At 40.2% G+C, this 15,337-nt stretch overlaps 1 protein-coding gene across 3 annotated transcripts in view; it reads left to right on the top strand.

Annotated features, from left to right (window-relative positions):
- AFAP1L2 (actin filament associated protein 1 like 2) overlaps positions 1 to 15,337 on the top strand; it is a 2,783,820-nt gene that overhangs the window by 1,425,184 nt on the left and 1,343,299 nt on the right. For all 3 annotated transcript variants that reach the window (XM_044055822.1, XM_044055821.1, XM_044055820.1), the window contains one exon: positions 5,456 to 5,546. In XM_044055822.1, the coding sequence (XP_043911757.1) occupies positions 5,456 to 5,546 (91 nt within the window). The remainder of the gene's footprint in view (positions 1 to 5,455; positions 5,547 to 15,337) is intronic.

The following is a 15,337-nucleotide window of genomic DNA, read 5'->3' as shown; positions in this document are numbered from 1 at the left end:
GTTGATATTGTGCTGTTCTTTAAGGGAGGTGGGGTGATGCATTCCCGAGTGCTTCCTCCTTTGGATGAGATACTTTTTGTAACTATGAACCTGTTGTCAGTTTGCCATCCATTTCTTATTCCATTGTTAATGTAGACAGTGTATTCATGATCAGCAGGCACTGAATTTGTGGAGGAAACACACTGAAATATAAAGTTGCTTGCTGATAGCAGCCTCTTCATTAGTTACAGATCTCTTTTATGTGGAATTATTCAGATGACTTTTACTGTTGCAGAGATTGTGAATAATGACTAATATTGGTGGATTGTAATAACAGGAGTTTGAGGGGTCTTTTGTGAGTGAAGTGTTCAGAAATGGACAGTTTTGTAATTATCGGTTCATACATTTTGTTTTATTGCTTACTGAAAAAAATTTTCCAAACTACAAATTTACCACACATTCTAACAAGTGGCGCTGTATTATGCAAGGAATATAATTTAATACAATCAGGAAGGTGAATAAAAAACACATGTATGTTTGCATGGTCCTAAAATGTGTGCAAGGTGCCCATGATTTAAAACAGCCCAAAGGTAAACTTAATCCATCACTACCCAGGTGCATTTTTATGAATGTGGGTTTCAATGCCATTTCAATAGGTTCATAGGTGTGTACTAGGCTAATGACCCTGGTGCCTTTACAAGCCTAGCCCATAGGATTATCCTGGCAGTATGATTTTCAAGGGCAGAGACGTTTACTGTTAATACCAAGTCTGTTTTCGTCGTGAGGCTGTTTGTTTTTGTAGTATCACTGAATGAAAGGTAGAGTCTTGCTTTGCTACAGTAGAACCAGACTTTTATCAAACTTCTTGATGGTTCATTAGGGTAGGTCTTTATGAGTATGGATGTAGAACTAGAAATGAGCCTGTTTGATAACCAGAGAGGTAGCCTTGTCAGATGCATGGCCTTAAGGAAGCGGTATCCTTCTGTCACATAAATGACCCGGCCAGTTGATGTTTCCAGAACTAGATGTATATATTAAGAGATGCCCTAGGGTTCCAGACAGAAGACTCTTATTTTGAAGGGATGTTCACCTGATTGTCATATTTCTGGAGCCTGGTGGCACTGTATTGAAAACTGAAGAAATCCTTACTATAGCCAGTTTATGATGGCAGAAGAAAATAATACCTTAAAACTAAAGTAAATAGAATGATAATGCTGCTGTCAGGATGAAGCAATGACATGTCAGCTGTACAACAAAACCTCACGGATTTAGGACTGCAGTTTCTGAGTCAATACCAAAAGTTAACTGTGATTCAATCAAAATTATTATTATTATTATCATTGACTTATTATGTATTCATAATTGCTACTAAGTGTTTTTAGGGATCTACTTTAGATCGATGAAAGTTCAAAATGTTGAACGCTCACATGAGTGGAAATGCAGGAACTCGATATTTTTTTTGGATCACAGTACAGTGAAGATCGGAACATTTTCCCTTTCCTCACTGTAGTGTAATCTTGGAGTTGGAATATATATTTAGTGGGGGGTGTGGAGGGAACAGCCCCCCACAATACCGATTTCGATTTCCTGCATTTCCGCTCATGTGTGCATTCGAGATTTTGAAATTTCATCTAATTAATATATTTATTCATTTATTTTACATTTGTTGACCTGGTATGTACAACTGAGCTGAAGAACCCTTTTTCAGTGGAGGCCCGGGGAGAAAATCTCCACGTATTAAACATTTATCAGATAACAAAACAGTTAATTAAAAATATAATACATAATTCCTACAATGCATCAAGGAAAAACGTTTAGAAGTGAGTTCAGTGAGAATAAGATGTAAATAAATTATGAAATTACATACATTACAGATCAATTTTAAAAACTGTAGTTGAGGATTACATGGACCATTGAATGATTACACAAAGGCATTAGCAGGGTAGATTAAGAAGACAATTTAAGGATTATATTAAGAGAGGGAGACAGTGAGATTGTGAGAGGGAAATAGGAGAGCAGAAGGCGAACCTTCTTTAGGCTGGGGGGGGGGGGGCAGTGGCAGGTCCAATGACATGTAAAATATTCTTTGATGGCAGCCTTAAATTGTTTAGGAAGTGTGAGGGTCCTGAATTCAAGAGGAAGTTTATTCAAAATAATAGAAGGACGGTAGCTATATATGTTGCATCCAAATTTGGTCTTGGGTTTACAGATATTTAGTAGGTCTTGGGTAGAGCTCCATAGGGGTCTAGTAGGGGAATAGTGGGAGGTAAGGGAAGATAGAACTGGACAGCAGGAGAGCTGGAATAGGATAGAGTGGATGATCTGGAGCTGAGAGAAGAGAAGTACAAGGGGATCTTGTGCCAGTTTAAGCTTTTTAGAGAGAGACAGTGATTGGATTTGTAAGGTTGTTGGGTGGGAAACCTAGCTACCTTGTTATAAGTAGACTCTAGTTTTGATAGTGGAGAGGAGCTGAGATTTGTGAGAATTTGAGAGCTATATGTCAGACTAGGTAGGAGCTAAGTGTGTGGGAGAGAGTGATCCTGGCATCAGTGGAAAGGAACTTCTTGTTTCTGTACAGGAGTCCTAATTTCTGGTGGGTTTTTCTGATGCAGTTATTTACATGCAGGTTGTGGTGGTCTTTTCTAATGCAGTTATTTACATGCAGGTTGTGGTGGGTTTTTCTGATGCAGTTATTTACATGCAGGTTGTGATGGGTTTTTCTGATGCAGTTATTTACATGCAGGTTTTGGTGGGTTTTTCTGATGGAGTTATTTACATAAAGGTTGTGATGGGTTTTTCTGATGCAGTTATTTGCATGCAGGTTGTGATGTTTTTTTCTGATGCAGTTATTTACATGCAGATTGTGTTGGGTTTTTCTGATGCAGTTATTTACATGCAGGTTGTGATGGGTTTTTCTGATGTAGTTATTTACATGCAGGTTGTGATGGGTTTTTCTGATGCAGTTATTTACATGCAGGTTGTGGTGGGTTTTTCAGATGTAGTTATTTACATGCAGGATGTAGTGGGTTTTTCTAAAGCAGTTATTTACATGCAGGTTCTGATGTGTTTTTCTGATGCAGTTATTTACATGTAGGTTGTGATGGGTTTTTCTGATGCAGTTAATTACATGCAGGTTGTGATGGGTTTTTCTGATGCAGTTATTTACATGCAGGTTGTGGTGGGTTTTTCTGATGTAGTTATTTACATGCAGGTTGTGGTGGGTTTTCCTGATGCAGTTATTTACATGCAGGTTGTGGTGGGTTTTTCTGATGCAGTTAATTACATGCAGATTGTGATGAGTTTTTCTGATGCAGTTACTACATGCAGGTTGTGATGGGTTTTTCTGATGCAGTTATTTACATGCAGGTTGTGATGGGATTTTCTGATGCATTTATTTACATGCAGGATGTGGTGGGTTTTTCTGATGCAGTTATTTACATGCAGATTGTGGTGGGTTTTTCTGATGCAGTTAATTACATGCAGATTGTGATGGGTTTTTCTGATGCAGTTATTTACATGCAGGTTGTGATGGGTTTTTCTGATGCAGTCATTTACATGCAGGTTGTGATGGGGTTTTCTGATGCAGTTATTTACATGCAGGTTGTGGTGGGTTTTTCTGATGCAGTTAATTACATGCAGATTGTGATGGGTTTTTCTGATGCAGTTATTTACATGCAGGTTGTGATGGGTTTTCTGATGCAGTTATTTACATGCAGGTTGTGGTGGGTTTTTATGATGCAGTTAATTACATGCAGATCGTGATGAGTTTTTCTGATGCAGTTATTTACATGCAGGTTGTGGTGGGTTTTTCTGATGCAGTTAATTACATGCAGATTGTGATGTTTTTTTCTGATGCAGTTTTTTACATGCAGGTTGTGATGGGTTTTCTGATGCAGTTATTTACATGCAGGTTGTGATGGGTTTTCTGATGCAGTTATTTACATGCAGGTTTTGGTGGGTTTTTCTGATGGAGTTATTTACATAAAGGTTGTGATGGGGTTTTCTGATGCAGTTATTTGCATGCAGGTTGTGATGTTTTTTTTCTGATGCAGTTATTTACATGCAGGTTGTGATGGGTTTTTCTGATGCAGTTATTTACATGCAGGTTGTGATGGGTTTTTCTGATGTAGTTATTTACATGCAGGTTGTGATGGGTTTTCTGATGCAGTTATTTACATGCAGGTTTTGGTGGGTTTTTCTGATGGAGTTATTTACATAAAGGTTGTGATGGGTTTTTCTGATGCAGTTATTTGCATGCAGGTTGTGATGTTTTTTTTCTGATGCAGTTATTTACATGCAGGTTGTGATGGGTTTTTCTGATGCAGTTATTTACATGCAGGTTGTGATGGGTTTTCTGATGCAGTTATTTACATGCAGGTTGTGATGGGTTTTTCTGATGCAGTTATTTACATGCAGGTTTTGGTGGGTTTTTCTGATGGAGTTATTTACATAAAGGTTGTGATGGGTTTTTCTGATGCAGTTATTTGCATGCAGGTTGTGATGTTTTTTTTTCTGATGCAGTTATTTACATGCAGGTTGTGATGCCTTTTTCTGATGCAGTTATTTACATGCAGGTTGTGATGGGTTTTTCTGATGCAATTATTTACATGCAGGTTGAATTTAAGTTGATCATCAATGGTGATGCTGAGGAGTTTTGTACTGGATTCCACTTTAATAGTCTTATTAAGTGATAGCATGGAGAAGTAGGGTTTAATATGGTTAACATTTTACAGAGAAAGTAACAGTTTAGTTTTTTGGGGTTGAGGATAAGTAAGTTATTGGTGAGCCAGGTTTCAATGAGTTAAAGGATGTTTGGGAAGCAGATAACAGCTCAGATGGAGAGTTGGCAATGGTGATGACAGTAGAGTCATCAACATATTGAACTAGGGAGACTTACGACAAGAAGTATGGAGTCGACCCATATTCAGTATGCAGGTGGTATGTGCATCTTGTCACTAATGTTTATTTCAAAGAAAACCACTGAACTCGTTATGGCTAGTGTAGCTTTCACCCCCCCCGGTGTATCTATTAAGTCCGGAGGAAGTGTGGCATGTGTAGAAACCTCTACGCATGTACTAGGCATCTGTATGCAGAAGCATTCACCTGGCTGAGGTGCTCTTCTGTTAGTTCAAGGAACAAGTAAAAACACATGAGACGTCTTTCCAGTCTGGTATGTTAATATTATTTGACATTTTATGCAACAAACAGCACTTCTTTGGATACAACAATACTGGTGCACTTAACTTCACAGCTGCTATAGCTTATGGTATATGTTGATGTTCTGCTCTGTTTTTCTACGAAGACCCCCATGAGACATTGTTATATGTTTATCTTGGGAAATGTTTAAGTTTGTATGGCATTAGCTATGAGACAAATATTTTCTGCCAATTTAACATTAGAGTAACTTGTGGGGGAGCAAAGTTACGACTGTTCAGATAATTAGTTTTATAATGTGCTGCTTTTGTTTGTCCTACAGATAACAGATAGAAAACAATACACGCTGCTTGCACAAGAATCTCCAGAAGGATACTATGAAGAGGCTGAACCATATCAGAAAACCCCAGTTGGTATGAATATGTTAATGTTGGTGCAAATACCAGAATGTGTACCGTTGAAGTATTTGTATGCAGATAGCCTATTACATGGTACCTTGTGCGTAGCAACTCTGCTTTTTGTAACAATGTTAAACCAAAAAAACATTCCAGGAATTTTTGTCTTCTTTTTACGGGTTTGATTGATGTGATAATCAGAGTATCTTTCTGGGCTTCAAACCCATGTCTCTGAAGATAAAACTCTTCTAGCATTTTCTTCTTCATGATGTGATTCGTTATATCTCTCCTTACTTGATGCAACATTCACCATTTATTTAGTTATTTATTTATTTTTCATTTGTTAACCAGTAAAGTCCAACTGGACAGATGTCCTTTTTCAGCGGAGGCCCCGGGAGAAAAGCTGCAAGCTCCATGCACACAGTAAAATATTACATTAGACAGTTGATATGCAGTTAGATTACGTGCAATCATATTTAGTATCCACACACTTTTTTATTACTAATGATGCTGAAAAGTAATACCTTAAAAAGAAAGAGTTTAGAAATCAAATACTTCAGACTATTTGGGATATATATACATTGTAAAATAGCTGGTAGGATGAAATATGTATAAAATATAGATTGGATAGGAAGGGTTCTGAGTAGAGGGGAGAGAGGATAGGTACAGACATGGAAATAATGAGGTGAAAGTGGAGGGCTGATAGAGAGAGTAGTAGGTGGTAATGTCTAAAGGTAGGGTAAGCAGGAAGGTTGCAGACATATAGAAGAAGAGGAATAATTCAAAGGGTGTTAATAAGGATAATATTGGTAGGTGGGCTGTGCATAAAGTCAGTTGGATATAGGAAAGGAAGAGGACACTTAGAGGGAGGAGCAGAGAGATGTAACGGGAAATGATGCTGGAAGTAGAGCGAGGTAGGAGAAGTACCGCGGTGGGAAACAGAGAGAGAGACGTACTGTTAGTACTGGCTGAAAGTACTAGCAGGAGATCAGTTTGGGGTGTTGCAGTTACATAACCAAAGATGCTGAAGATGATTTCATGGCTTTTTTTGAAGGGGGTGAGGGTAGTTATAGTTGTGATACTGGGGGGAGGCTGTTCCACTGTTTAGCAACTGAGTTGCTGTAGAGAGAAGTGCCGGCGGAGTTATTGGTTTTGTTACCTCTAGTAAGAGTTTCTCATTTGATTATAGAATTCTAGCTTTGGTGCTTGGGTGAAGTAGGTTGTGTAGAGAAGGGATTTTGTCAGGGCAGTGAAGAAGTTTGCACGTTGTTATAAGTTGGTTATAAGGAATGAGGTTGGGAAGTTCCAGCCAATCAAGAGCTTTTAGAGGAGTGCAGTGATGCGTTTGATGGGGCATATTTGTTGCAAATTTGGCAATTTTATTATAGCAGCTTTGAAGAATGACAAGGTCTGGTTTTCTGAGATTGGTGAATATTGGTGATGCATCTAAGAGTGTGGAAATAAGGTGGGTACGTGTAATGGTGGCGCTGGTGGAGTTACTTAGGAACTGTTTGTTCCTGTATAGCATGGCAACTTTTTTATGCACTTTTTTGTGGTGGTGGATATATGTATGTCAAACTTCAATTGGCTGTCTATGATAACCCCAAGTAGTTTTGTGTGAGTGACTGGTGATATAATTGTGTTGTTACTGAAAGTAATGTTACAGTTAATAGTATGGGAGGAGTGATGTGTGGGTGGGAAAATAATAAGCTGAGTCTTATTGGGTTTAGTATTAGATGTGAATCTGAGAGCCAATGCTCAACAGCAAGAAAAGAGGACTGTGTTTGGTGGTGGAGGGTCTCAGGGGAGGGAGAGGCACAGATGAGTGTGGAATCCTCTGCATATTGTATGATGGAGACATGAAGAGTGGCTGTGTGTAGTTTGTTGCTAAAGATAGAAAACAGTAGTGGCCCACGGACTGAACCTTGTGGGACCCCTAGTGAGACCGGTAGAAGTGAGGAGAGTTCCTGTTGCAATCTTACTGTCTGTTGTCTGCCTGTTAGATAATTTTTGAACCAGAAAGTGGTAGATGCGCTCAGATTTAAATCTGCAAGCATGTCAATGAGTTTGTCATGGTTTACCATATCAAAGGTTTTGGAGAGGTCTAAGAATATGGCTGAGACCTAGTTACCATTGTTTCTGTGTTTGTTGACTGTGTGTGTTTAAAGGACATAAGAGGTGTAGTGGTGCTATGTGAAGGCCTGAAGCCATGTTGTGTTTTAATTAGTAGATTAGGAGAGTTTAGGAAAGTTAGGATTTGTGTGTATACACATCTTTTAAGGATTTTGTATAATGGAGAGAGTATGGCGATTGGTCAATAGTTGATTAGTTCTTTGGAGTTACCTCCTTTGTGAAGTGGGGTGATATAGGGAGTTACCTCCTTTGTGAAGTGGGGTGATATAGGGAGTTACCTCCTTTGTGAAGTGGGGTGATATAGGAGTTACCTCCTTTGTGAAGTGGGGTGATATAGGGAGTTACCTCCTTTGTGAAGTGGGGTGATATAGGGAGTTACCTCCTTTGTGAAGTGGGGTGATATAGGGAGTTACCTCCTTTGTGAAGTGGGGTGATATAGGGAGTTACCTCCTTTGTGAAGTGGGGTGATATAGGCAATGTTCCAGAGGTGAGGAACTAAGCTTTCGGTTCTAGACTGATTAATGAGGATTATTATGGGATATGCAATAGCTTTAGCAGCAATCTTTAGGAATACAGCTGGTAGATTGTCTACAGAGAGGGCTGTAGGTTTAAGTTTTGTAACTATCTTTTTCATAGTGGAGACTGGAACAGGTTGTAGTGAGAAGCCCAGGTCAGTGGTATTGAGGTTGGGTGGTTTGATGGTAGTTGGGGGTGCATATGATTTAGCTAGGGTTAGAATGGTGTCTGTGAAAAATTTGTTGAACTGGGTTGCTATGTTTGTTGAGTTGTCTGAATTAACAGGAGCAAGCTTTACCTGGATAGAGTACATTGTTTATGGCTGTCCATAATTTTTTAGGATTGTTCTGATATCTGTTTTGGTTGGTGTGGTAATAGTTTGTTTTATCAGTCTTGATTAGTGTCTTAGCTTTATTCCTGAGCTCGAGATACTTTGTTTATCAGTATATGTCAAATATTTATTTATTTATTTATTTATTTAATTGTTTATTTAAGTTTGATGACCGGGGAAGTCCACTGGGCCAGAAGAGCTCGTGTTCAGTGGAGACCCGTGGAGAAAAGCTCCATAACAAATTACAGTTACATTTGAATTTACAACTTGCAGTTTACAAATGAAAGGGCAAAAATGTATACATTTCAAGTACATATTGCAAGTTACCAGGGACACAACTTTAAACTGTGCAAAACAAGTTAAAGACATTTCAGAGTGTGTAATACAGTATGTTAAAAGCTCAAGTGAGTAAAACATTTAAAATATATAGTAACTAGCTTATAATGGTAGGTAGAAGTAATCAGATGCAGAGTGCAATTTGTGGCAGGAGAATTCTATGTGAGTTGAGCTATAGCTATTATTTATTTTAGTTTAGGTGGTCTATAAAGCATGGAGAAAGAAACAGAAGGGGTTATGGAGAATACTACGGAAGATACACAGTCCAAGGCAGCAGAGAGAATCTTAAGGAGTTGTGCAGAAAGAGAGAGGGCAGAGAGGGGAATAAGCTGGAGTGTGGCATGGGCATTTGCATTCGGATGATAGATGAGATAGTAGCTGGGTTTTGAAATTGTCATGCTGGGGAAGGCTGCGAAGGAGGGGGGTGGGATTCCATTTTTTGGCTATGGAGTAGGAGAGAAGTAGCTGGCCAAGAGATAAGAAGGTTTATGGATTTGAAGGAGATTTTGGTTTGTGGATCTGAGTTGGCGGTTGGGTATATAGGGTTTTAGGGATGTAGCCAGAGAAGGGCAGTTTGCAGGTTTGTAGATAAGTTTGTGAGCAGTGGTGAGTTGTAGGTAACTAAGGTAGTTGAGAAGTTCAAGCCAATTGAGGGTGAGGAGGGAGTGGCAGTGGTGGGAAGAGTATTTAGAATTGGTTGCAAATTTGCAGATTTTGTGGTAGCAGGATTCAAGTTTGTTTCGTAAGCTGATGTGTATGTTTTTGAACAGGGGTGCACCATACATTAGGGCGGGAAGCAAGAAAGTCTGACGGGTAGAGAGGCAGAGGAAGTGGATGTGTCTGTAGAGAAGACCTAACTTTTGGTGAGTTTTTTTGATTGAAGAGTGGATGTGTGTGTCAAATATTAGTTCTTCATCTATGATGATACCGAGAAGTTTAGTGGTGGGGACTATATCAAGGGGAGTGTTGTTCTGGCTTTGTATGGTGAATGAGGTTTTATCGATAGTTGAGTTTTTGCCGGGGCAGAAGAGCATTAGTGTAGTTTTATTTGCATTCAGGGCTAGATGGTTGGACTGCATCCAGATTTCTGTTTTGAAAAAGGCTAATTGTGTTTTTGCTAGAAGCTGGGAGGGTGAGAAAGCTTAGCAGATGATGGTCGAGTCATCTGCATACTTGATGACAGATGAGTCTGGGACAGAGTGGTGAAAGTTGTTAATAAATAGGTTAAAGAGTAGCGGGCCAATAACAGATCCTTAGGGGACACCTGTGGATGTAGGAAGGAAGGAGGATGTGGAGGTTTTCCATTGGACTGCTTGTGGGCGGTTGGATAGGTAGCTGGAAAACCAGTCTAGAGTTGGGGGAGAGAGGTGTAGAGTAGAGAGTTGAGATATGAGAAGGGTGTGGGAGATGGTAGCAAAGGCTTTTGACAGGTCAAGGAATAATGTAGATACAAATTTGCCTGAGTCACGTTCTTGGTTGATGGTTTCTAGAAAGGAAAGAAGGACGGTTATGGTGGAGTGACTGGGATGGAAACCATGCTGGGTCGGGGAGAGGAGATTGTTTTGGGTTAGCTGCATCATTAGTTGAGCTTGGATGGTTTTCTCAAGAATTTTAGACAGAGGGGATAGGATGGTGATGGGCCTGAAGTTGGTGGTGTCAGTATTTTTACCACCTTTGTGGAGGGGGATGATGTAGGCCTGGTACCAGATGGAAGGGACGTATGATTCTTGTATGGATCTATTTAAAAGTACAGAGATGGGGAAGGTGATGCTGTCTGCAGATAGTTTGAGGAATGCAGGAGGAAGATTGTCAGGTGCATTGCGGCAGGGTTTGAGTTTGAGAAGGAGTTTTTTTTATCGTGCCTGTGGGAATGGGCTTAAGGAAGAAGGGTGAGGAGGGGTTTAACTGGGTGGGGAGGGGGTTTTGGAATGAGTCGTTGTGGTTAGGGGATGGGGTGGGAAGGAGTTGGATAGTTTGGCTATGCAATCTAAGAAGAAGGAATTGAATTGAGAGGCGGTGTCGAGGTCAGAGAGGGTAGGATTGGGACAGGGGTTTACTTTATTATCAGGATTTAATATAGATGAGATGGAGTCCCAGAATTTTTGGGGTTTGTTGAGTGCAGAGACTGAAGTTTGGAATAGTGAGCTTTGTGGTCTTTGATAATTACCTTTTTGGTGGAGTTACAAAGTTGCTTAGATTCTAGGAGGGAGCTTGTTTTTTTATTTTTGTATACTGCCTCCATTTTTTGCCCCTTCAACCATTGTCAAGGATTGGATTTGATGTGTTTGGTTCTTAAGGGGGGCTTGCTGGTTAAGGAGGATAAGGAATGAGTGGCTGAAATGGGAGACAGCATCATCTAGAGGGAGAGTTCTTAGAGGGGTCCAGTCGATGCACTTAAGGCATTCTGAGAAGGTTTGGGGATTGAAAGATGACAGGTTGCAAGTTTGAATGTAGTGGTGCTGTTTTTGTAGGGGAGTTGGGAGTCGATCAGCAAAAGCAGGTAAGTGGTCACTGAGAGGATCTGGTAATATACAGGATTTGTTGATGAGACTTGGATGTGTTGTAAGGATCCAGTCAATGATGGTACCTGAGGTACCATCTTTATTTGGTGTGGTAGGTGAGTGAATTAGTTGGGAGAAGTTGTACAGGTTGATAGTATGGGAAGGGGCATCTGGGATGAAGGAGGACCAATTGATGTTGGCGTCACCAACGATATAGGTTTCATTATTTATGTGGGAGGAGAACCAGGATAGGATGTTCTCAAACATTTTGATGTTATCACCGGGAGGGGGGATATAAAGGGCAGTCACCGGGAGGGGGGGTATAAAGGGCAGTGATACATACGGAGTTGTGCTCGTTAATTGTTAGTAGTCCTATTGTTACTGCAGCATTGGCAAAGGTTGGAATTGAGTTGTTGTAGGGGGTTATGGTATGGGAGGTGGGGTAGATTATAGCTACTCCACTTCCTTTTTTGTGGGGACGATCGCTGCAAATCATTTGGTAACCTGGTGGTAGCATTTCATGATCCTTTATGTAAGGTTTGAGCCAAGTTTCAACCATGTTATGTCGGGGTGGTTGTGGGAGAGCCATGCATGAAGGTTAGGGATTTTGTTTCTAATACTTTGTGCATTGAGTGTAGTGATGCACAGGGACTTAGATTTTTTGGGTTCAGAGGATGGTTTAGCGGCATTAATGCTGGAGGTTGGTCTGGGGTTGGGGTGCACATCACCAGCCTGTGAGAGAGGGGTGTGGTGGAGGAGTAAAGAGAGGTGGATAGGAAGGGATAGGAGGTAAGGTTGACATGAGAGTATTGATCTTTTGTAGTGACAGTTTAGAGGAGGATGTAGGGGGAAGGGGAGAGGAGTACTTTCGATTTGTATAGATAAACAGTGTTGTAGTTATAAAGTTCATGTGAGATAGCAGAGTAAGAGGGGGGAGTGAACATGGATGTATGGTGCAGTGGAGTGTGTGAGTGAGGTGAGGAAGGGGTTGGGAAGTTATGAGAGATACGACAGACAGGAAAGAGAGATAAGTAGAGTTATTGGAGTGGAAGTTAGAGTTGATGAGAAGAACATTGTAGGAGGGGTTGCAGAGTTTGAGGAAAGATTAGGACTTTTTATAGGTGGAAGGAGTTTCAAATGGGCCTGATTGTGGTTGGTTAGGGTGGGACTGTCCAGAAAAAAAAAAAAAAACAAACATTGACCTGAAGTTGGAGGGCAACTACAGGTAGGAAGTCATTTTTAACAGTGTAAGACTTTGTCTTCTAAGCACTCGTAAAGTATAGATTAGATGTGTCCAACCTGCGGCCCACGGGCCGCATGCGGCCCTCAGAGCTCTGCCATGCGGCCCTCTAACTCTAACTCCATCATCGATGTACGCATGCCAAAAATACTTTTTTGTTGTGTTTTTCGTGCCCGTGACCTGTAACTCTAACATCGGTGTGCGCATGCACCAAAGCATCCTTCTAGTTTTGATTTTTTTGCACCAAAGAAGGGTCTGTGTTTTCGCACCATTATTTCGTGCAAAGAATCAATGTGTGTGCTCTTCTTGAAGAGGGACTCGTCTATGGATTTGCCGCCTTTACCTTTTAAAGAGACAGCACTTAACCTGTATTAATAGGTAAGTATGGTGTGAGTGAGTGCATGCATGAAAGCAGAATGTTTGTGTGCGTGAAAGTAGAAGTGTGTGTGTGTGTGTGTGTGTGTGTGTGTGTGTGTGTGTGTGTGTGTGTGTGTGTGTGTGTGTGTGTGTGTGTGTGTGTGTGTGTGTGTGTGTGTGTGTGTGTGTGTGCGTGTATAAGGGAGAAAGATTTAATATATATACTGAATATATTTTTGCAAATGGAATTCTTAGTTAAATAGGCCCCTCTACTTAGGCAAGTACACTTGAGTAACCAGTATTAGATCTTAGCCATCCAACTGGAAAAGTTTAGTATGTGGATTTTCCTTCCAGTTTGATGAAGGCTATGCTACTTACTTAAGGAGTACATTCATGGATATCCATCCAATTGTAGTGTTGTTGAACTACATTGTTTGATAATGTGAGGAGCTTTTTACAGAAGTTGAAAGTTTTTGTGTCAAGAACCTGTCCATACAAAGTGGCTTGTTTATGTTGCAGTGAAGGCTGTGGTCTTTGTAGTGAGTGTTTTAAATATAACCAGTATTTCTGAAGTGGAGAAAGTCTCTTAAGGCAGGATCTTTCTTAGCCTGGAAAGCAAGCCAGTGATGAAATTTATAGGGGCCAGTGAGAGACAGAGGAAAGCAAGAAGCTTTTTAGTCTGTTTGGATAACTAAGTGAACTCAGTCCTTTGAGCTTTTTTTGTCAGAAATGGTTGTAGTCTTTCTTTTGGCAGGGTGTTTTGCTGAGGCACTTGCCAAAAGGGGTGTTGCGCTCAATAATTGCTCTTGTAAAGGAAGAATACAGGGATGTTATGACCTCCTTGTCCCTGGATGAGATACCTTTACTAATGAGGTGGGCCATGTAAAAAGCTTTCCGTACAACGGAGACAACGTGGTGGTCAAAAGTCAGGTTTCTATCAACCTGGGTGCCCAAGCACCTCACGACTGATTGCGTGCTTACAACATTGTTATTAATGTGATAATTTGTGGGGACATCACTCTCCTCAAAGGGGATAATTGTGCATTTTTTGGCATTTAGCTTGAGGCCATGTTTCTGGCACCAGTCATTTGTTTGGGTGAGACCCTCTTGTACCTTATTCAGAATTGTTTTATTAAGTCAGTAATGTGAATTTTTTATTTTATTGCAAATTTGTTGGCTTATTTTTGTGGATTATAGCATTGTAGGACTGCTAATGTTGACATTGTATGTAGATGGACTGCTGGAGTGGTTTTCCCAGTGAGAAATGCTACTGCTGTAGTGAAAATCTGTTTCTTTGTAAAAAAAAAAAAATCTATATATTAACTAAGATGTTAGAGTTAACTGTTAGATTAGAGAATTAAAATCAGAATGAGAATTAGAATTTTAAGGCAAATATTAGGCATTTATTACATGTATTAATTGTTCGAATGCACCTACAGTACAGCCAGGAGGTCGACTTTGGTCTCCCGTGGCAGCAAAAGAGTTAACTATATGATATATTTTATATGCGGCCCCAAGACAATTTCTGTTCAATCAATGCGGCCCCGGCAAGCCAAAAGGTTGGACACCCCTGGTATAGATATTAAATATCAGAGGGCAGATGAGAATGAGGTGGACGAGTCCGCAGGTTCTTTGTGTAGGGCAGTCAGGAACCTATCAAATAAGCGAGTAATACTGAGGCTGGGAAAAATGTAACCAACAATTCCCAAAACTGTCAGTCTCCAAAGTTCAACATTATTAGTACTCTCACTGAAAGGTTTTAACATTAAAATTGCACAGTTTAAAGTAGTATCACCGAGTAGGTAGTTAGTCAAATTAGAAAACAGTTAGTTGTTAAAAGAAAGTACCACCACAAAGTCCAAGAGTAGATATCACCCCATCTGGTCCCAAACCAAAAATGTGTGTAAGGCCAATATAACAATCCCGTTTGTATTTCCAGCCCTTCTGCACAATTGCTGATATAGTAATAATCAACCTACAAAGTTGATTGTAATAAAACTTACAAAATACCCAAGATAGCTCAGACACTGCGATACCCGGATATACTGTTATTCGATACTGTCACTTCAACTTTTTAGTTTTACAGCTGCTTAATAATGCCAAAACATCTAATGCACTAGGAAACACTAAAATGTACCCTTTCAGCATAAAGTCCATCTTTACCAGGATGAATGTTCATAGGTTCATAGTTTCATAGGTAGGTGCTAGGCTATTGGCCCAAGGGCCTATATAAGCCTAGCCAACAAGGTTCCCTGGCTTATGCCACCCAAGAAAGTTATTTTCCTGTGCCACTGTCGAGCAGAGACACAGAAGTGATCCTCGGGGTGTATTTCCTATTTCCCATCCACTCATCAAGATTTTTCTTGAAGAGTGCTAATGAAGAACTTTGCTTGAC

Source organism: Protopterus annectens, chromosome 14.part0 (assembly GCF_019279795.1).
Source record: "Protopterus annectens isolate FY-2018-M chromosome 14.part0, PAN1.0, whole genome shotgun sequence".
In the NCBI taxonomy this organism is placed as follows: domain Eukaryota; kingdom Metazoa; phylum Chordata; order Ceratodontiformes; family Protopteridae; genus Protopterus; species Protopterus annectens.
This window is presented reverse-complemented; position numbering and strand designations above follow the sequence as displayed.